Raw genomic sequence first — 22,319 nt, forward strand, 5'->3', positions numbered from 1 at the left:
TTATAAAACTACTTGGTTGCTAGAACCTCCAAATTACCAGCTAAAACTGGACTAACTACCATGTTGTCACTCGCTGGTTGAGTTGCATTGTGGGTAATGTAGCCGGCAGCTTTTAAAAGAGGAAGAATCCTTTACCTGAAAACAGCGATATCTATGGTTCTTCTGTATCGACTTTGATCTTTTGATTTTAAATTATCCATAATGAGTCCAATAGTGTTGTGGGAGTGCAATGCTATGACCTAGCTAGAAAGAACCTGGCAGCTACATTACGCAGTAGTAGTCCCCACGACCTGTAAACACACTTTAATGTTTAAAATAGGTGCCGTTACCCTTTAAGGAAAATATGAAGATGATGGCAAATAATTTCAGTAATGTATGAAACACTTGGTTCCTTGGAAAATGGCTACATTTTCTTTACTTCCCCTTACAAACGTGCAGGATACCTGGGTACATCACGCATCTACAGCCCCACATATGTTTTATAGAGATTCCACTGCTGTCAGCTGCTGGTCTGGTCATAATGTAACTGCAAACCCTGCCCTGTATCTTTAAGATAACAAGCAGGTGAGGCTAATACGACTCCTTCTCGCCACAAACACTACAGACTCACCCTCTCTGTCTCTCTCTATCTCTGTCCCTCTCTCTGTTGCACTCCCTCTCCCCCTCTCTCAGGTGTTTTCAGCAGGTAAAAACCCCATTTCCCTGTTCCCTTTGGGGTGTGCTGACCTAACTGTCCGTGCTCCCCGGAGCCCTGGCTAACTCCGCAGACCCATTTGTCAACGTTGACCCTGAAACACTCCCTCCCTCCACCTAGCATCCTCCCCGCCACCCCCCTATCCGTCTTCCCTCCTCTCCTATTCTGTCTTCCTCTGGTGCTTCAGCTATTTTTAAATCCTTCCCTTATGTCTCGCTGTACACCCCTGCCTCCTTAAGAGGACTATAAAAGCACCGAGGGTTGGACAAGATGGACGGGGAGGGGGGGCAACGAGAGGGAGAAGAGGAAGACGAAGGGTGGTGCTGAAGCTGGAGAGAAGTGGAACACTAAACTAGAACATAGAAGAACAGGTGCTGAAATAATGAAGGGTACGCTCCTTCTTACGTGTCGCCCCTTTACTCATATATTTCCAGTGGTCACTGCGAATAACAACCGTCTCCCTTTGATGAAAAAACGGAAAGCAGGAACAGGCACATTGGTTGACTCCTGGTTGGTTCAAGAGTTTGCGAAGGCAACACACAGCCGGTTGTCACTAAAGTGCGATGAGCAGTCGAGGCCCTAACATGAATGACCCATAAACTCTTTAAAAGCAGATTCATTGGCTCGAGCCCGTCAGACCTTTAAAGTCAATAACACAAGAACCAATGGCTGGACACTTTTTCAACGAATCAATGCCGTTAGTTATTTACATTATCGCGACGCCAGAGCCTTATCGCCTCCGGTGCCAGGAGGGCAGATTTGAGGGTCGCACGGTGCTTCGCCTTAACAGCGGCCGCGTACAGTAATTACAGTTCGGAAGGAGAGGGAAGAAGTGGGGGGGGGTTTAATAGGATGCGCACAGACTTTTCTCAGCAAAAAAACCTTATCGCTAATAACCACACACTATCAACTTAATTAAAGAGCGCTTCTTTAAAAGCCCCCTCAGCCTCTCTCTCCGGTTTGCTCCGCACCTCTTATTCTATCTTTAACTCCCTCATTTGTGCTCATTCCGTCCCTCTTTTCTCCCTCTTTCTGTCGCTTTTTTCTTTTCTCTTTCTCAAGGAGAAAGCTGTTGAGTCACTCCTCCATCGTCCCCATTCTCTTCCCTCCATCTCCGAAGTCAGCTGAATTCCGCAACGCTGCAATCCAACGGCGGAGGGACTCGCTCGCATCACGTCGGTAACGTGATGCGACGCGACACTTTAAGGACTTCTTATTAAGGACTCTGCAGTTAAAAGAACCAAGAGCGCCGAGACAAGTTGCAAATGACCTGAAAACTAAATATAGTGCCTACCGAAAAAAGTCGTTCACTGCAGCATTTAAAACTTGGGGGGGGGGTAGGACATGGTCAGCCGCTGCATAACGGCGGTCTGCGGAATTCCGAAAAATCATGTAGCTGTCACTCTGGCTCACTGCAAACCGTTTCCACGCACAATGTATAGAACATGCGCCGTACCTAAAAACGGCAGTGAAACATTAGGCGTGACAAGTTAAAAGTGTAAATGTTCAGTCGCTTTCAGGCCAAGGTGGGTTAAAAGTTTGAGGAGCGTGTGGCTTTTCGTCAAAGACAGCCAGACACGGGGACACTTCGGCTTCTTGTCAAGCTCGACAAGACCTCTTAAGTTGTCTTTCATGTTAATGGATGTGAGGCAGCATCCGTTCCTTTTTTTTATTTTTTATTTTTTTCCGCAGAGCTGAAGTTTTAAGAGCAAAGTGCTGGCTGCCGACCGAGGGAAGTGAGGGAGCGAGGCGGGGAGAGACAAATAAACTGAGTGAGCCAATAAAACATGAATAATGCCATTTTCCTGAGAGCCCCCCCGCCGTGGCCATAGCTTGTTCGCTGCTTGTCACACGGAAACCTTCTTACAAGTCATCCTCCACCCACCCATCCATCCTTCCACCTCTCCATCCACCCATCCATCCATCCATCCATCCATCCATCCATCCGTCCGTCCGTCCTTGCGCCCATCTAGCTGAGACAACTTCAGAACAATTAAGGTTGACTTCATGCTCCAAGGGGCTTTCCATCATAATGGAGAGACGAGTGAAACAAGGAAGAGGCTCGTCGGAGGGATATTTAATTCATGTCACTCTCACTGCCTGCATCTCTCCGTTCCCTGTCTTTTAGCACAGCTCACTGCCCCCAACATGCTGCAGTGCTGGGCTTAGGCTACACCGCGCCAGAGTGCTGAGGGAGAGACTACGGTCCGTTTTTTAATGGAATTGTGTTGCAACGCTGGAGCGGCGCTCCGTGCAGGATGCAGCGAGCGGGGCGAGAGGAGCAAGTCAGCCCTGGTCTAACGTGATTTCGCTCGTTCACTGCAGACACTGCAGAGTAATCTGGCAGCGGCGTTTTTTTTCTGGTTGACTGTGTGTTCTCAGTATGTACACTCTGTGTGTGTGAGTCAGAAATGGATGGATGGATGGAAGGAAAAAGAAATGGAGGGAAAGATTGAAAAAGCATTAAAGACAGAGAGACAAAGAGAGCAGAATCAAACGCTCCTGAAACCTAAAGCTTTGAAAAGTGCACCGTGTGTGTGTGTGTGCGTGTGTGTGTGTGTGTGTGCAGAGGAGACGGAGCGCGGGGTGCAGCTGTTGCCAACTCCTTTCGACATGGCTGCGATAGATACGAGCAGAAATCTCCCACTTCAATCTTCAAACACTTAACGGCGAGGCGATGGAAAGGGGGGAAAAAGAGAGAGAGGGAGAGAGAGAGAGAGGGGAGGACAGATAGACTTTGGAGATAAGATGCGGAATGCAGATGAGAGAGGGAGACGAGGAGAGAGGGTGGGTGGGGGGGGATCTGCACAGGGATGCAGGTTGGGTGCGAGATAGCCCGTGCCACGCTCGAAAGAACAGCGCAGTTGTCGCCCTCCGATGACAGCCGAGCCTTTGTCGCTACTTTACAGTGACCTATTTAAAAAATACTCTCAACAAAATGCCTCCTGTCCTATCCGTCTCTCCAGCTAAAGTTGGAGGGGGGGGGTCGGGTCGGTGTTTCGGTGGGCTCGTCTAATTAGATCAAACTTAAGGCGACTGACTGTTTTCTGACCTCCCAGCACGGCAGATTTTTTTTTTTTTTTTTTTACACACAATCCCAAAGCAGCTCAAAGGGAAGACATCGTAGCGCACAAGGATCCTGCGCCACACCACACTGCACCAGAAATGTAAAAGCACTGACAGTATAACACGAAGATATCAGTGTGTCGGTGCACCGCTCGGCACAGTGGAGCCTGGCTGACCTCATAAGAGCTCACAAATAACCGCTGCGTGTTTGTTTGAAGGCTCCCAGGTTTCCCTCCTTATTACTGGTGCTGCTGTCCAGAACCCCCCGATCGGACTTTAGCTGACTTCCCATGACCACCGTTCTGCATCTACATTCCTCACTGGAGGCGCTGCAGCCTAAAATAATATCTTGTGTAACGTCAGCAGCATTTAATCACGGAGAAGGTGAATCGGCTTGCTCAGCCAGCGCAAACATACGTGCCTGAATAGCTGCAAAGGGTGCAAATGAATACCTTTGAGACATTCCATTTCTGAGAAAGCGAGACAATTCAAAAAGAGTGAGAGGTAAAGGCTGGTAAGTTGTTTCTGTCTCGGCACGACAAGCTTCTTCTGACAAAGCTTGCATCACTTTGAGGCATTTTTCACAGTTTGCATGTGTAACGGGGGAATTGTAAAATAGAGCTGCACAGGCGACCATTGTGAGATGTTCTGTCTGTGCTTATGTCTGCTGTTGAATGTTATGCAATGTAATATACATTTCATAGATTTGAATAATATTAGTTATGAGTGGCCTTAATGAATGTTGGCAAATTATGTCTCTGCAAACCCACGGATAGGTTGAAACTTGACATTGCTTTACAACTGGCCAGGCTTTGGAGAAGATCATTCTAAACAGCTTAAAATATCTGTTTTTATGAATGCAAACCTGAGGTCTGCTTCAAAATACCCAGCGATGTCACGCTCACAAACGCAGTCTAGAACAGTGGTCATCGGATTAGCAGCCTTATGACGGCCACCACCATCCACTCTGCGTCCAGATGTGAGAGTATGACAAAGTATTTGACACATTTTGTAGGAAATCACCTGTGACGTGCACAGATGTGAACGCACCAGTGGTTAAAGGGAAACATTAACTGCCGACATTTATCCCCATGACCGGGCTGTTCTTTCTACTTCTGAACAACGTTTCAGGTCAGCTATAAAAAGGATATTTAAGATCCTCTCCACACATAGAAAAACTTGCTAATGTGTCTGTGTCATAAAAGGATTTTGAAAAAAAAAACCTCATCATTAAATTCCTTAAAAAGGCTTCTATTCCTCGCCACTCTAAATGTATGAATATGCAAATGTTTCCAGTTTCTAAGATGTCTCCTGCTTCACCGTGAAGTCCATTCTCAGTGTTTGTTCACTGAAGGCTCCAGGTTTCCACATCACACTTGTGTACATTGAATATTTCATGCTTGTGCAGTTAGTCCTGACTTTTAAAAGCACATTTTCATTGAGCACGGAGAAAAATTACACTTGGATAAAGGTGAAAAGAGCCTTCTAGTGCACATACAGCCTTCTACGCAGTGAATCTCAGACATTCAACTGTGGAAACAGGAAGGAAAACATCGCTCTAACTGGCGGGGCGAGGGTTTAGATGCGAAAGTGTACAAGAAAAAATGTGGTTGAATACTGATTCTGTGTTGGAAGCGAGCATGCCTAAACAAACAGCCTCTAACTCTTTTGTCTTTCCTCGTCCCTGGCTCCTTTACTGCTCTCTCACTGTAACACAGCACCCACAGGACCTGCTGGGGGGGAATCGCTCCTCGCATGGAGCCACATATATCAGGGTGGCTGCAGCTGCTGCGAGCCCCGCGAGGGCGGTGACTTTATGACCCTCAACACCAGCAGAAAATCTTATTTAACTATCCATCCAGAACAAGCTGTCAATCTATACTCACCCCCGATTTGATTGCCAGCGTGGATGGAATCAATAGAGCGATGCGTTCAGCTTTACATATTCATGTCAACATAAATAAGCCATCAGATCGACATCCCTGGGGGCAAAGTTAGCTGATATTTATCCGTGTGCATCTCGGGAGCGTGACTGACAGTAGGTGGTGATAATACAGTTTGAAAAATCAACCTCTCGCTCACATCGCTCTCTCCCTGGCCCCTCCGCCATAACCGTGATTGACAAGTCCTCCTGCAAGATGCTTCTGGTTAATAAGTAGCTGTCGCTCATAATGAAGCAGTTTGCAGCATGCACCGAGAATTAAGATCCGCCGAGGTTCTGCAGCTTAAAAAAGAAAAAAAAAAACAGAGTGCGGACAATTTCAACGGTCAGGAAATGAGGAACTTGTCTTTGAAGGCTTGGGCAACCAGATTCTTGTCTCTCGTAACATTTATGCTGGCGCTGACGCAAAGGCGAGGAATGAAAAGACTCTCGCAGCCCGCAACTGCGTGCATGTGTTATCTGTATATTAGTCAGGCTTAAGCTGAGATGACAAAATTCTCCCTTCCAAAGCCGTGATAGCTGTGTTATTCTCCCGCGCGCCTCCTCAGTCTCTCGGCCGCCGAGCTTACGTTATATTTATTGTGGGGGTATTTCTGTCGGCTTACGGCGGCTGACAAGAGTCGAGTCAAGCAGATCAGAAATTCAATTTGCGGCTGAGACACTCGGGTTAATCAACAAGAGACACAGAGAGTCACACCCAACCCAAAAATGTGCACACACACTGTTATTTTTTTGCTCACACACAAGGCCGGCAGACAAGAGGATTAGTCCGTCGTTAGCCCGAGCGGCGTTTTGTTTGCCCGACACGACACGTCCTAGCTCGTGCACACAAACAAACTCTTGTACGCTAATAATGCAACTCGCACCAGACAAACAGTCTGAGCAGATAGCTAATGTAGCGCTGTCACACCGGCGAACCTGCATGCAAATCACGCGGGACAGGGCTCCGTCAGCTCCTGCATGGAAGGAGCATTATTGGAGCATCTCTCACAGCGGGAGGGTGCGATTCAGCCGGAGAAGACAACAGTGGGGGGAAGAAGAGGCCTGAGCAGCAGCAGAAGGATAACATGGAGAAGATGAAGTGCGTAAGGAGATTAAAGACTAAAGTAAAAACGCCGCTACGGGTACGACATCGAAATCAATTCACACTCCCCGTTTCGCTATCACATAACGCAGCGTTAGCCCTTTCAATCCCGAACGTTTGTCAATTAATTTAAGAGTGGGAGAGATGCCTCGTGGTTGGTACGGGTCATAACTTCTGTTTTTTACCATGCCGAGGTGACCCGTTCGGTTGATTTCATGACAGAAAGGGGCTTTTTACAGCTCCTGACCCGACTTGTCCACCCCGGCTGCGGCTGACACTGATAAAATGCAGTCCTCCTTTTGCGAGCATCCTTGCGAAAGAAGAGTGCCTTTTATTTGCAATATGTGACTTTGTGGGCTTTGCGAGGCGTGCGTGCCGCTGCAGCCCCTCGCACACAGCGTTCCTGAGGCTGAAGCCGAGGCTCTCCCGAGAGACGGAGAGATGGGAGCGATAGACTCCGCGAGAAGGCGAAGGAAGGAGCTGAGGACACAGAGGAAAGGCGGGAAAGGAGAAGAGAGCCGCTCCATTAGGACAGTAAACCTCGAAAACTGTGCAGCACGACTGCAAACTTTCTGCACTTTCAAACAGATTCCATCAGGGAAAGGCCAGAGAGAAGAGGGAGAGGCAGGAGGGGAGAAAAAGTAGGGAATAAACTCATGAAAAGAGCCAACAGCTCTATTTCCTCCGGTCCCACATATTCATTCAAATCGATTCCCTTTGAGAAGTGAGAGGCCATTCCTCATCTGCGAGACAGCCGCATCCAGCTATCGGAATAATACGCACGCTGAGGCATACAGTGGCTGCACACACACACACACACACGTGCACACATGAGTGTTTTTCATATTTACAGCGACTTCACGCACGCATAAAGAATTCAAAAACAAGGAGAGCTAACAAGTAAAGTGTTACCATGGGGATCTCAGCGAGGACCAGGGGGTAAAGAGGAAATCTGACAACACCCAAGTGTTGTCATTATCGCAGTCTGTTCCCACACACACACACACACACACACACAGTCAATTATAGACGCACAAATACAGATTGCCTTTTGTTGGCGATATATTGATGAAGTACATGCACGCAGACAGCGCGGATGTGTGCGACAGCGCGGCGGGCTCTAGCGGGAAGACGCTCCAGTTAAATGGGAGGGCGGTTGAAGCCAAACAAAAACATACGTCTCCGCGCGGTAATTGGACAAACTCATAAACCATGTCATGAAACGTTATTTCTGCTCAGCCCTCTCGCTCCGTCCTTCCCCACTGCTCTGATTTGCTATTTGACACGAGGAGGCAGCAGCAAACACCAGAGTGCTTGCGTGTGTATGTGTGTGTTCGGACGCCTGTTGTGTGTGTGTAATTATACCGCCTGAGGGGAGACAACAACAGGGATGGATGAATAATGTCCTTTGATCACGATAACACCACACACACACACACACACTCACATGTTTGCATCCACTACATTAACACAGGCAGTTACACCGTGTGCGCGTGTGGTTAGTTGGTACAAGAAAACTTTTTGAGCCACCAGCCGCCATGACAGCTGCCGTGAAACATGCACTCGTACGGACAAAAGTGCGAGGAGTGCTCGAGGTCATCAATACAAGCAGTCAGAAAAACCACTGCTCGTTATCTGGGGATCTATCGACAAGTCTCACCACCGACGATCGATCATTTACATAAATACACTCGCAGCTCGTGTGCACTGGATGTGTGTCTGTGCGTCACTGTTTAATTAGTTAAATGGAGTGGCAGTGGTTGATCCGGGATCTGACCCCCAACCAGATCGTCACGGAGGAGAGTCAGTCAGCTGACTTACTGTATAAAAATAACAGCTCTTTAAAGAAAAGAACATGTTTTTAGATCCTGACAGCCATGAGCTTTAGCATTTTAGCTCTTGCAGTCCTTAACAGGGCTTTAACGCTGACTGACAACAATCGTTACTGACACTGTGCCCTTCTCTCAGACCAACGTCGATGGTTGATGCTGGTTGAGCAATGAGTTTTCAGTGTCATGTGGGCAGCTCAATGTGAGCGTGACTCCAGGCTGGATTTCAAAGTAAAATATGTTGAATTGCCTTCCTCTCATCGCCATTTGGATGATTGTACTGTGTAACGGTCACTCAGAAGAGGCCGATGCTGCACTCCAGTTAACTCTGAAGCAAAAGTGTCCGACCCCCCATGAGAAAAGGTACAACGGAACGCCTGTAAATGTCGGAATTACTTCTATTGTGATCTACTGCGACTTCATGAATTCACACAGCAATGGCAGAACCCATGGGTTGGGGGGTAGGGTGCTTCTGTAGACCAAAATATTTGTTTTAGATGAGTGAAACAAAGTATAAAAGTGCCTGTCACAGGGATGCCCTGGCACTTCTGAGTGTAACACACATCACACAACACTCAGTAACTTTAATTCTCAAGCCGGCAGGTGGCTGAGGTTGATTGGCGAGTAAGCGGTTGCGTTATGTTAAGTTGCTTTGGCATTGCTGCCAGAGTCCCAAAAATCACATCGTGTTGAAAAGAAACATCTGACAAAATAAGCGTTTTAACATCTTTTTTTGGGGGGGTCGATCGTTTGTGTCCTCCACACAATAACTGCACCTGGACTCGCTTTTTATTTGGCCTTCCTCTGGGGGAATGTGCAAAGCGTGGTATGGACAATGGGGAGGTCAGGGCATTTTATGAAGCGAGAATAATTTTGTAAGGGGTTAGCCAACTTTATTGTTAACTTTTGGTGTTGTGCACCTGGAACGCTTGGAGGTCAGAAGGCAACAAACTTCCACTATGAAATTCCGACCCTTCAGCGTGGACTGGAACACAGCATGGGTTAAAGCCCTGACAGTGTTCATTCATCCATAGACGATGTAGCCCAGTATCGTTGTTTTCTTTTGCACTTTACAAACATAAAGCATATATTTACTATCTAGACTAGACTCACATATAAAATGTATTATTTCTTTATTAGCAGTGGGCAGGATTAATCAAATGCAAAGATTAATTAAAACGTGACTTAAAAAACATGCTTAAAAAAGAAATAAGTCGCTGATTTTGTAAAGAAAGCGAGAGTCGGAGGATTAATGTCTGTGCTCCACTAAGAATCAGACTTGGATATGTCATTACGTGTTCATTAATATTCATTAATTGTTTGAATCACTGAATAATTAATTAATCAGCCCATGTAAATGAAGTGTCATTTGTTTAAGACACTCAAGAGATGAGCTCTAAAGTAAAAGTGCACGCGTGTGTGTGTGTGTGTGTGTGTGTGTGTGTGTGTGTGTGTGTGTGCCAGCGTGATGGTTAAGGTAACATCACTGCAGAACACAGTAACTCAGTAATATAAACAGCATGACAACAATATCTTCCAGACTCAACACTTTGTTTTATTCAGAAGCAAAGTGTTTTTGTTTTTTGGGGTTTTTTTTGCTTTTTTGTCTTCAAGCAGCACAACAGAGAGGGACATCTCCCAAGGCTGCTGTTGACACATCTGGTGCACAGACCATGATTTAATTCTCGAGATGTGCCCTCAAATATGAAGAGAAAACAGCTGCAGCGGCGGCAGCACATCACGCAAATCAGACCGGACGCGTCGATAGGTAAAGGCAGAGCAGAGACTAACAAAGACTAAAGTACAAACACGCAGAGTGAACAGCGCTCGTGACCGACTTGATCCAGCTGCCGTTAATGACCACCGAGCGAGTCGATGGACATTTAGCGTGGGAATTACATGCAGCCAATCAAAGGGACCGAGCCAGACATCCGCCCACACCATTACACCGGGGACACGCCTTAAAAAGTTGATGAATGGAGAGACCAAAAGCAAAAACAAACACAACATAATAAAAGAATGAAGCTATGTAAATACAATGAAAAGGTAATGATATGATTTGAGGGTTTGTTTTGTTTGCCACCCACGAGTTTCAAAGAGCTGCCAGGGTGGCACCTTCAAGCCGAATTGCTGAGAATGCAGCGAGGAAAGATATTTCTTTCCTTAATCAATAATGCATTCTTTTCAATACTGGCAAGTGATGCATTATTCAACAAAGGCTGAGAGATGTATGGAGGGGACTAACACGGGGACATACTGCAACATTTATCTAATTAACAAGCGAGAATGAAAATGTGAGTGAAGGGATGGAGGGATGGGCAGAGGGGATGGCACGAGGAGAGCGGAGACGAGGCGTAAATAGCGTCTTTCTTTAATGGGGGGGAGCTCTCGGATAGTATTCTCCAGGGGTTGAGGAGGAAACGGCTTTGACTGGAAGTCATCGGCACCGAGAGATTTAGCCCTCCAAGTGACGGGAGAAGGAAACACACACACACACACAGAGCAAAAAGTGTATTCAGCGCACGCAGAGGCATTAAAGCATATATATATATATATATATATATATATATATATATATATATATATATATATATATATACACGCAGGGAAGAATTTCACACACGTCTAAAGCACACACGAGCACGGAGGCGTAATCGTGAACAGACAAACACACCGAGGGTCTTACAAGGCGTAATCATCGGAGGCGAGCTTCTCCTCATATTTCACATGAGGATTAGCGAAAATCTGCATGGAACAAGGCGGCAGAGAGACTCCGCTACTTACATTTTCAGAGGGGTAACCGTATAAAACCTTAACCTACAGAGGGGTGAGCGGTTATATAAACTTTCAAAAGGAGGGTAAAAACACTGTGTAAACCTTACAAGGAGACGATGCAGCAGAGGATGCACGAGAAGAATCCTAATCCCTGTTTGGGATGGAAAGACACTGCGGCACTCACTAAACACATTTGGCTGTTGTATTTTTTGTGAGTGTGGTGGGGAGGAGGGGGGATATCACACACTTAACACCATCATTGCCATTAATCGTGCTGACACTGTATGTATAAGTGATGCCAGGACCTCCGATCATATAAAAAATGTAACATCGTTACGGAGTCTGATGTATTTACCTCAGTTGTAGTTGCCCAGTCACCAGGATAAAATGTTGGCAGACCATTTCTGCTGATAATGGTACACGTCAAAGGTCAGTTTGCACATCACATCCACATTATGTGTTTATGACCTGACTGTCACATCAGGAGGAGCAGTCAGTGGTGGAGTTACAGGCTCAGAAGGCTGCCATGCCAGTGACTGCAGTTCAACACTGCGTCTCAACATTTGTAAGTGTGACACCTTTGGATATTTTGAAGGAAGCCACGGGACATTTGCCAGCCATGCCTGTGGCAGCAAAAATACAATTCTGATGGGAAGTTTGGAAGACTCCTGCTGTGTTTGTGGCAAGCAAAACATGATCTTTTCTTAGTCCTAACAGAGTGTTTTTTGCTATTTTCTTTAGACTAGAGCCAAGATAATGATGTGTTGCTGTTGTCCCTAAAAACAGCTCTGGCACAGCACAACTGACACTTGATTTTTTGGGTGAATGCTAATAGGGTTATTGTAATGCATGCAGGGTATTTTGGCAGTTTAAAACTGGAATGTATCATCTAAAATGAAACTGTAAACTTCCCTGAGAATTAAATTATGCATTTTCATTTGCTTTATGAGCTTCATCGCCGATATATCTGTGATGGGCTAATGTCAGCTGTCAACTATTGGCACTAATCTCAATTTATTGTTCAGTTTTCCAGCGTTCAGATCATTTTGACCTTTACATTCATACTTTTACATCGTTGTCCTTGATCCAGCCTCCAGCTTGGATTTCCTTTTCATTTTGTCAGACTCCTCTGCACATATTATCAGAAAATCTGGTATAAAACAGCAACTGTGATAATCCTCTAATATTTCCTCAGATACTCTTAGGTTCTCAGGTGAAAACGTTGCATCCTCAAAATGTCCGGAAGAAAAAAAGTAATGACAATGATGAGGAACATCACACATTCTTAAGTGGCTCTATAAAAAAACACTGGGTGAGCCCAAGGTGATTAAAAAAAAGAAGATTAAAACGCATTAAGAACATACGTTATACCTCAACCTGGAGGAATACTGCGGTCTGTGTGAGCTCGCTTGTGTGAGACAACTTCACCTAGCGTGAGGAGCGTGTGCAAGTTTGAAGCTAACACAGATGGACAGATGAGATGGGAGGAAAGAAGGAAAACGTTAAAAAGAAAACAAAGAGGAGACAAAGTGGTGGGTCGAGCACTTTAAAGTGGATTATTTTCTCCTCATCTGCTCCCGAGGAGGAAACACGCCTGCTGTCAGGGAGCTGAATCGCTGCTGTTTCAATGACACTCCCTGACAGGGGACATGCGGCGTGTGTGTGTGTGTGTGTGAGTGTGTGTGTGCGTGTGTGTGTGTGTGTGTGTGTGTGTGTTTGCAGCTTAAGTAGGTGGTGTGTGGCAGGTGCCAATCAGGACACTCTGTAATTCCCCACCACACTCAGCCCTGCCTCTGGTCAAGTTGAGGGATTATCCCCTCCCCTCTCCACCTCCTCTGCTTCAACACTTGCCTCCTCCCCCTTCCTCCGCCCTCTCCTCCAACACTTGCCCCCGCTTCCTGTCCCTCTTCCTAAAAAGGGGCATCATGTAGCATTACAGGATCAATAACCCATTACCGCAGTAACTTTAAGACATTTGTATATAAACTGTAAACAAACAAGATCGTTGCTGAGAGGTTCTGCGGCCTCATCGACCTCCAGACTGACTGTGTTACTGTGGGCCACAGGGTGGGATTTGGTGGGAATATCGGCCGGACCCGCCTGAGAGAGAGAGAGATTGCTTTATGGCATGAATAGGAAGAAGGATGCTATTCTTTCAGTGCGACAGGAGCTATAAGATTTGTGATTCTTTTTCTCGCATTGTCTGATCGTGAAGAAAAAGAGGGCTTTATAGAAAAATGATTTATCCTCTTCAGTAAAGTGAGAGCAGAGTCGAGAGTGCACAAGCTGCACTCGAGGCTGGAAAAGTGCGCGAGTAATTTGTAACAATCACACCATGCGTTTACACTTATTACGTCGAAACACTGCGTCTTTAGCTGTTTTTGATGGTGACACATTGATGTTTCACGTGTAGCGTCTTGAAGGAAAGACTGGCGAACACACTGTCTGGTAAGCTCTCTTTGATCCCCCCCCCGCGCCAAATACCACGGATCAGAATATCCCCATTGTGAGTCAGATGAATCGTAGCAGCTAAACACTGCCGCAAGAAGCCAGGGTATCGTGCGCTCCTCATCTGTTTCTATTCACAGCTCAAAGTGATTGGCAGGCAAAGGAGACGTTCGGCTATTCACGATATGAGAGCCAATCAGGACCCGTGCACCTTGTCTGAGGGAATCCTGCGCCATGAATGGAGACTTCCAAGATTACAGCTCACTGTACCACGCAGCCGCCAAACTACTAAAACACTCCTACTCCTGCTTTATCTCCTCATTTAGTCATCCATTCTTCTGTTCTCGACCTACTTTTTGGAATACTCTCTTCATCCACCCGTTCCTCCAGCTCATTTTTCTGCAGATACTTACCTCATCCTTACCCCCTGTGCTTCCACCGCATTATTGCTTCCCACCCGTGTCAACCTGGTTCCTCTCTGCATTTCTGTCTCGAGCCACCAGCTGCACTGATATGAGCCCTTCCTGAGCGCCAAGAGTCACAGTGTGTTTGACTTTTCTCCGCAGCTTTGCTTGATTGCTTGCAAAGATGCAAGCCAGGATGTTTTGCAAACCCCTCCAAACCAAAGCAGTCATTCAATCAATTCATTCTCCCATTCACTCCACCTTCCTTTGCACAACTCCGCCCAATCATCAACAACATCCGTGTAGCCAACCATTCTTTATCCACACATGATCCCGCACACACTGCTCCGTACCTTGTCAGCCATGATCATGGACGACCCTCCGTGGATGCCCAGGATGGGTATGAGCGTCTGCGAGGAAATAAAATCCAAAATCTGGGCGATGGCTTCCTGGTCGGTGCCATCCCCAAACACCACGCCGTGGATCTTGGTCCCGGACATCAGGTCGCACATGTGGGTGATGATGCTTTTCGGGTCGGTCTCGTTGACCAGCAGTGTGACCACGTTGACATCTATGGGGTCCTCCTTGCTCCACAGCGCCCGGATGTCCCGGTCTGAGATGTAGCGCGTGCGCCCCAAGATGACCGCAATGTTCAGGACCGGCACTTTTTCCGAGCCGCCGGACCGCTGCTTTTGAGCTGCCGCGGGGTCTGCGATCAGGGTCACCGCCACCAGGAGAGCCAGGGACAGCAGCACACTATCACCACCGGCGCCACAACTGCTGCTCCTTCTACTCCTCCTCTTACTCCTTTTGCTGCTGAGGGACATCCTGCCAAACCACTTCATCCCCTGCATGGGTGGAAGGTGACGGAAAACAGAGCAGATGAAGACAGATCAAAAAGAGAAGAGAAGGAGATGAGAGGGAGAAGTGTGGAATGATGATGGCAGAGAGGGAAAGACAGCAGAGATAAATTGTTAATGCACAGCTCTTTGAGGCCACACATTGAGGTCGAATCCTTCATTTTTATTCCACTTCGTCTCTCTAATGTTATTAAATACATAAACCTTGTGGGGAGGGAGATGGCCTTGGGAGGAAGTTGCAGAGAGGCTGAGTGAAAGAGATGACTAACAAGTATACATTTTATGGTCACGACTGCGAGGATCAGATGATTCCGGAGCAAGCCGAGCCCTTCAGAAGAGGCAGGCAGACATTTTTACAATTCATAGTCTACATTCAACCAGCAGCATATAAAGGGAGCTCTGTGAGTGACAACAGACAAACTGCACAGAGCATCCATTACGCTTCCTGCCAGTTGGTTGACTTAAGTTCTTCCATTAATAGCAATGTTGACAATTAATTATGCTCATGTGCATGTAAGAGACTGATGTAACAGTGGGTAATTGGAGTTGAAGTCTTTGGGAGTTCAGTGGTGTTGTGATGCAGCATGGAGTCATGGGAGTTGTTGTCTTCACCGTTAAACAACCACCATTGCCGCTGAAAATCTATCTACGAGACCAAGGCAGAGATGCTCACAGACGAGGAGATGTTTTAAAGTCGTATTCCCGCTATCTTCAGTCGCATTCGCCAGCTTCACTCCTAACTCTCTGACTCTCCAGCAGAGGCAATAAACTACAAAATTAAACATTACCTTGAGTAAACTTGAGGATTTCTCTGGGTTTGAACTAGGGGTGATTCAGTTTAGATCCCTCAAATTCAAGGCAGCATCTTGAATATCTTACCAAAACCTGACCCTGCAAAAAGGTCACCTGGATTGCCAAACCGTCATGTTTTTAACAAAGAATTTAAACAACGAGCAGTTGATGCGGATGCAAGTCTTAAAGTAAGATAGCCGTCAGCATTGTAAAACATTTTAAATTGAATCTCGACCTAAAAATTAGAAAGTCAAATTGAACCGTGGGTTTGAGGAATCGTGATGCTCCTAGTTTGAACATTACTGAAAACATTTTGGACATAACAACTCAATGAAACTGTAACCAAGTTGCCGTTGTTTTCGGACATTTTATTGTGAAATCTTTATTATATCTTTAACCTCACTGCCATGAACGTATCGGTGGGACGAAAGTAAACAAAACTGCACTGAACAATAAAAACGCATATATAACTGGTGGATCCCTTGTCACACTAAGATTTTTATTAAAGGTCTACTAGAAGGGACACCTTATTGCATGCACAACAATATTGGAGTTGGAAACCGATGTGACCAGCGCATTAAACAAAAGAAAACATAAATTCTGCGTTGGTTTGGGATTTTCTTCTCCTGTATTTATTAGATTCTTATATAAATGATTCTACGCAGCGGCGACACGACGGTCAGACACACAGATCATTTTGTATCCCAGAGGTAAGTAAGAGACAAATTACATAAAGGCTGGAAAGAACAGACAAATATAAACCAGCGGGCGCTATAAATAGCTTGGGATGCCACTGCCGGGCACGGACATGGCAGGCGGAGGGTTGGAGAGGGGTTTTCCTCAGTTAAAACAAATGTTTGTGCGCCTGACAGTGTGCATGTCTGCATGAACATGTGAATATGAGACGGTGATGAAGTCAGTGCTAAGAAGGTGGCAGCTGTTACTCTGCGCCAAGAGTGACGAACGAACAGACCACTATCTCCACCAGCCCGCTCCCCACAGAGATAATGCTCGCCGGACATTCCGTGCTCGGAGAGCATAAAACATCAAGTGTGTGTCTGTAGATTGTGTGTGAGACACATGAGCAGGTGTGCTGAACAGTAGAGCGTGAGCAAAATCAGAAGGGCATGTAACATATGGTCACATAACGTGTCCGTGTGCACCGCTGACGATTTATGGATTCACTGACAGGACGGCGTGTTTCTTGCGTCGGCGCAGAGCCCGCCGGCGCGTGATTGATTTGCAGGAGCCGCCGTTTATCAGGCCACTGTTTGCAGGCAGAACAGATTTAAGCACTGAGATCATAAGATCATAAGAAACTTGTCTGATTTATAAAGGGTTCCCAACCATTAGCATAAGCCACGAAACGCCGCTGTGAAAGACGCAGCGAGACGTCCGCATGTTGCCAACCTTCAGAAGAACCACAACAATAGAGTGAGATGTGCAGGCATTTGGTTACCAAGGACGTGACCCACAGTTTTGTCTATTTCTCCTGCAGCTAAACTAGGAATTGACAACTTTTCAACATCCTTCCTTCTAGCCCTTCCAAGGATTATCGCCGGAACACCTCCGCTTTCCTCAGAGTAGCATCCACCCTAAACAGGACACGCTGCTTTTGTCCGATAGCTTTTGTTTCCAGATGTCCGTGACTTTCTGATCATTCAGTTATTCTATAATTGAGACATGTAAGCAGATGTGCTCGCAGCGTTAATCAAGCCTTCAGTTTCTCAGGAGATTTCATCCCCGGTGTTACGCAGTGAGAGCGAGTCTTATTCCAGCTCCAGTGACCTCATTATTCCCTTTCCATCACACTGTGCAGTCAACATTTTATTTCATAATGGTACGTTAAAGCAAAAAAGTAGACTTTTTCTTTCCAACTGAACTAAAAAGCTCAAAATTAATAAGAGACGCCACATCAGATTTGGAGGGGAACGTTTGGACCATGGAACAGGGAATTAGTTGGTGCGGCAACACTAATTTATCTGACTGCCTTTTTTAAAATTGCATGATAGGACATTTTTGAGCCATTTTTTTGGTCTACTGTTCCCTTGAACTTGTACACACATGACTTGCATCATAATGTCATAATCCATCCAATGGTTGTATATCACCGCTCGGCTGTAGATTCAGTTAAAGGTTTGTTGAGTGCCCTTTAAGCAAACAGCCAGCAGTGAAGTTGGTATTTTAAGTGAACCAACAAAACAGCTATTTGCTATTTTTTCAAGAAGAGATCTATTCCAAACTGTTTTCTGTGCCACTGCTTGCCAACTGCTGTTTAACTGGCCCTCTGAGTTTCCCATCTGATGGAACAACAAAACCCACACTGGACTCCCCCTTCCCATCTGAATATTCAGCTGTTTTTAGTTTAGTTTAGTTTTTTTCCTAGTATCCTACTCAGAATACTTCTTGGTAAGCAGTTATATAATGTATTTTTTCACTCATAAAGTTTGGCCGTATTTTCCAACACTGCTGGAGGAAGCTGTTCCTGATTCTTTTTTCTATTTACTGTATAAGTATGACAGTGGTTTTTAAGACTATTTGCGATTTGTCATACCTTGTGATTCCATAATGAAATTGAGACTTCGGCGGAAGGGCTCTGTTGCCAGCTGAATAATGCATGTGGGCTCACTGTGTCATCGCCGTGTTTTATGAAACAAGCAGAGCGCTGCTTGCCCCCACACCACACACCCCCTGCCCGACTGAGCATCACCACTGTTACAGCAGACCTGAGGATGAATCATCCAACATCTCGGGCCATTCACTGCAGAGGGGGCACCGAATGCCTAATGGATTCCCAGTGTCTCTGTCAAGAAGTCGTCATCCTCCTTCGCCCAAAAGCCGCACGATTACACGAAGGCTTTGCCCTGACAGTTGTGTGAAATCACTTAATTCTTTACGACTGGTGTTTCTCTCTCAGGAGAATGATGGAGTATAACAGCTGAGAACTTATTCATCTCAATAACACAAGATGTAATATTGTGTAAAAGCATTTACAGTATTTTTGTAGTTAGAAAAACGAACTATGAATTGTTCCCATTTCACGCCTTGCTCAAGAGCACTCGAGAAGGATGCTCTTCCTGTCAAGAGAAAATTAAACACAGAGCTTCCGTTTGAAGGACTGTCTTCATTACTACTAGTCCATTATGCCACTGCTGCTGATATTATCTTTTCATATATTACATTTCACTATTAATATCGCAGTATCGGTCAGAAACATCAGGCTGCTAAAAGGCTTTTCATCAGCAGTTTTCTGGAGGTTACAGGAGAGTTGTGAAGCCAACACAGTCTGGAGAATGTGAGCAGAGGAAAATAATAAATAAATAACGCTGCTACATGAATGCTCACATATGTACTGTAATCATACTGTTGTGTTTCAGGGAGTTTCGTTTTGTACGGTATGAGCCATCCTCCGAGAACCAACACACACACATTTTTCCTGTGGCTACGGAGATCTTGAATGGCGAAACCAAAAAAAGAAGAGTTAAACTGGTACCAATTTGGTGCTATGTGGTATTTATAGTAACAGTTCGTCGCTCATGAGATTATCTCTTTCAGTTCCGAGGGGCGTTGTGGAAGTTTGACAAACAAAAGACCATTTTTTTTTCTCTCTCCCTCTCTCTCTTTCCTTGTCTCAACTCACAGCATCACGGGGGGCTTTCAGGGAGAGAAAACAGAGCGAGGAGGAGGAAAACAGGCAGATGAAGTAAAGGCAAGGCAGATAGAGAAGAAAAATATCTGGAGAAAAGGACGTGCAAAGAGAAAAGGGAACGAAAGAGAGGAAGAGTGAGAGGGAGAGAAAGAGAAAGAGTAGAGAGAGAGAGAGAGAGAGTATTCCCCCCAGCCAAATCGGATTGGGGCAGTTTGTCGTCACACAAAGGGCTACCATTTCTTGGCACCACAACAGTAAATGATGTTTGGCAGGCGCATCCATACTACTGGCTATCGTTCACACACACACACTCACGCGGGCACACACACACACTCACGCGCAATCAGATTTGCTAGCTCACACCAGGCACGACCTGTAAACGTTCTCTCAGCGTGCACACGTTCAAAGTGAAATCTCAAAAAAAATATCTCTCTCTCTGTGATTCTTTCTGCTGAAACACACACACACACACACACACACACACACACACACACACACACCAGCAGGGGGAATCTCTGTCTCTCTTGCAATACAAAAAAAAAAAAAAACGCTCTTCCTGTTTGTGGTCAAACACACAACTAGCTTTCACGTGCATCAATAATTCAGCCGCACTATCTTTACATGATGATTAATATGATTACATTTACGGCGGTGGTCACATCCGTTCTTCTTTCTATCCTGCTAAATGGCATTTAGATTGAATCAACGCACTGAAGACACTCTGTGGATATGATTTATTTACGGGGTCGGGGCTCAGAATGGCTGATGCCGAGTATGGAATAGTGTGTGTGTGTGTTACTATGCCACGGCCCAGAGGACACGTGTGCGTCTTCTTTCCTGGTTTCGTTAGGATGATGCTGAATACTGTATGTTGAACATGCGTCCCACATCGGCTCCTCCATTACTCCACATCCCTTCAGCGCCCATTCACCTGCTCACTCATCCGTCTGTCTGCACCTTCATTTTTCATGCCGATTTCATCCCTCCATATTTTCACCACTTGGCCTCACCACCCCACCCCCACTCTGTACTGACATCCGCAAGACATCTTTATATTACAAACTCCAGACTCCTCCGTGATCTCTCATAATCTCTCCCAAGGTTTTTTCAGGCATTAAGGCACTGTAGTCAGCCTTACAGCCACAACTCTGCATCTGCCGTCTTTTCCTTTTTTTTTTACGTCCCTTCTTATTAATAACATTTCTTCTGCCAGTCTCTCCGTGATGCTCTGCTTTCAGTTCAGCTGATGCAGACAGAAGGAACTGTTTGTATCTAAATGCTCTATTAAAACACAGAGGGACACGTACAGTACTTTGTACTTCTCAGCAGCTAGTTTTGAACTTCTGGGCTCTGCTGAGGTTGAATGTTAATGTACACAAATACATAATATTCCACAATAGTGTGCAATGCCCCTTTTTGTTGCGTTGCAAACCATTTTAGTGCCTACCCCTACCCAAGTAGTTTTAATGCCTAAACCCTGACCAATTAGTTTTGGTGCCTTAACCTAACCAATTATTTTTAGTAACGTTAACTGAATACTTTTTGTGCCTAGCCCTAACCAAGTAATATACATGCCTAAACCTAACACAGCAGTTTTAGTAGGTCTAACCAATTAGTTTTGGTGCCTAAAACCTAACCTAACCATGACTGTTTAACAATGTTAACAACATCCCAAAGTCATTATTTGTCATGCTCTGAAACATTTTGTCAGCACGCTTTACTTTGAAAGTCTAACCAGCTGTTGTATATAATGTATTGTTGCTCTAGGAGCCAGACCGTATCGCCCGCCATCAGCAGCCGACCTCAGCAACACCCTTACGGCTGAGCGGGAGCAAATCCCCACAGCCGGGCCTCACAACCAGAGAGAGGAGCAGCGTATTCTTTTTTCCAACGGTGTCCAAGTGACTTGTCACATTCTCAGCTGTCCATCAGTCCTCCATCCGCCCCCTCGTGTAGTAGAGAAACTATTTTGGCAACCACTTTTTAGTTATGTGGTCCCTTCATTTAGTGTTCGGATCCATTCGGGTTCGGCTTCCTGTTGCCAGTTTCAATCACTCCCCTGCTCCAGCAGCTCCGTCTCCCTGTCTCCCATGTTTAGATCCACAGACTTAACCCCTGAACCACAACCCTGTCCTCCGCCCCAGAGCATATATTCAAGCGCCTCCAGCCTCTTCCCTCTTCCTCTGGTTTTTAATTCATCAGACTTCTCCCTGCCCCTACTGTCTCACTGCTGTATCTCTGCAAAGTTATGCAAAGATGAATTCTAAAATGACTCGATTTTTAAAATAACTTTGTTAATGAATATATTCTCTATTAATCTCTGCCAAAACATTTCCCCACTCTGCCATTACTCTCTCTCTCTCTCTCTGTCTCTCTCTCTCTGGTTTAATTCCTCTGGTTCCACGCTCTTCCATCCCTCTCTGTTCGAGAGTTTCATTCTAAAATGAGATTCTGTCATTTCGAGGAAAACCGACACCAAGAAAAAGAAATTGTATGAATGCAAATGCGCCGCCGAAGTCGGGAACTGTCTACATGTCCTCTGCATACAAAGTAAGAACAATTTTTAGAGCTCTTTCATATAAATATTAGACCTGTCGTTGTCCTATACTGTTTTCCCCCAAGCAACTTCTTTGCTAAGACACCTTGGCTGAGAGGGTGAGAGACAGAACCTGAAGAAACACCGACAGAGGACGGGCGTCATGAAGTCCCGGGAATGACGTCACAGCAGCACCCACACTGTCTGACTGACAGTCGGTGTATGGGAAGAGCACTTCTG

General features: G+C 45.8%; 1 protein-coding gene across 2 annotated transcripts in view; it reads right to left on the reverse strand.

Moving 5' to 3' along the window:
• Positions 1-22,319, reverse strand: part of grin2aa (glutamate receptor, ionotropic, N-methyl D-aspartate 2A, a) — a 156,448-nt gene that overhangs the window by 131,102 nt on the left and 3,027 nt on the right. Inside the window, exon 1 of one of the 2 annotated variants that reach the window (XM_037089896.1) lies at positions 14,596-15,096. In XM_037089896.1, coding sequence (XP_036945791.1) covers positions 14,596-15,096 — 501 coding nt within the window. Of the gene's footprint in view, positions 1-14,595; positions 15,097-22,319 lie in introns of those variants that run through there. The other variant, XM_037089898.1, reaches the window with a different exon arrangement.

Source organism: Acanthopagrus latus, chromosome 23 (assembly GCF_904848185.1).
Source record: "Acanthopagrus latus isolate v.2019 chromosome 23, fAcaLat1.1, whole genome shotgun sequence".
In the NCBI taxonomy this organism is placed as follows: domain Eukaryota; kingdom Metazoa; phylum Chordata; class Actinopteri; order Spariformes; family Sparidae; genus Acanthopagrus; species Acanthopagrus latus.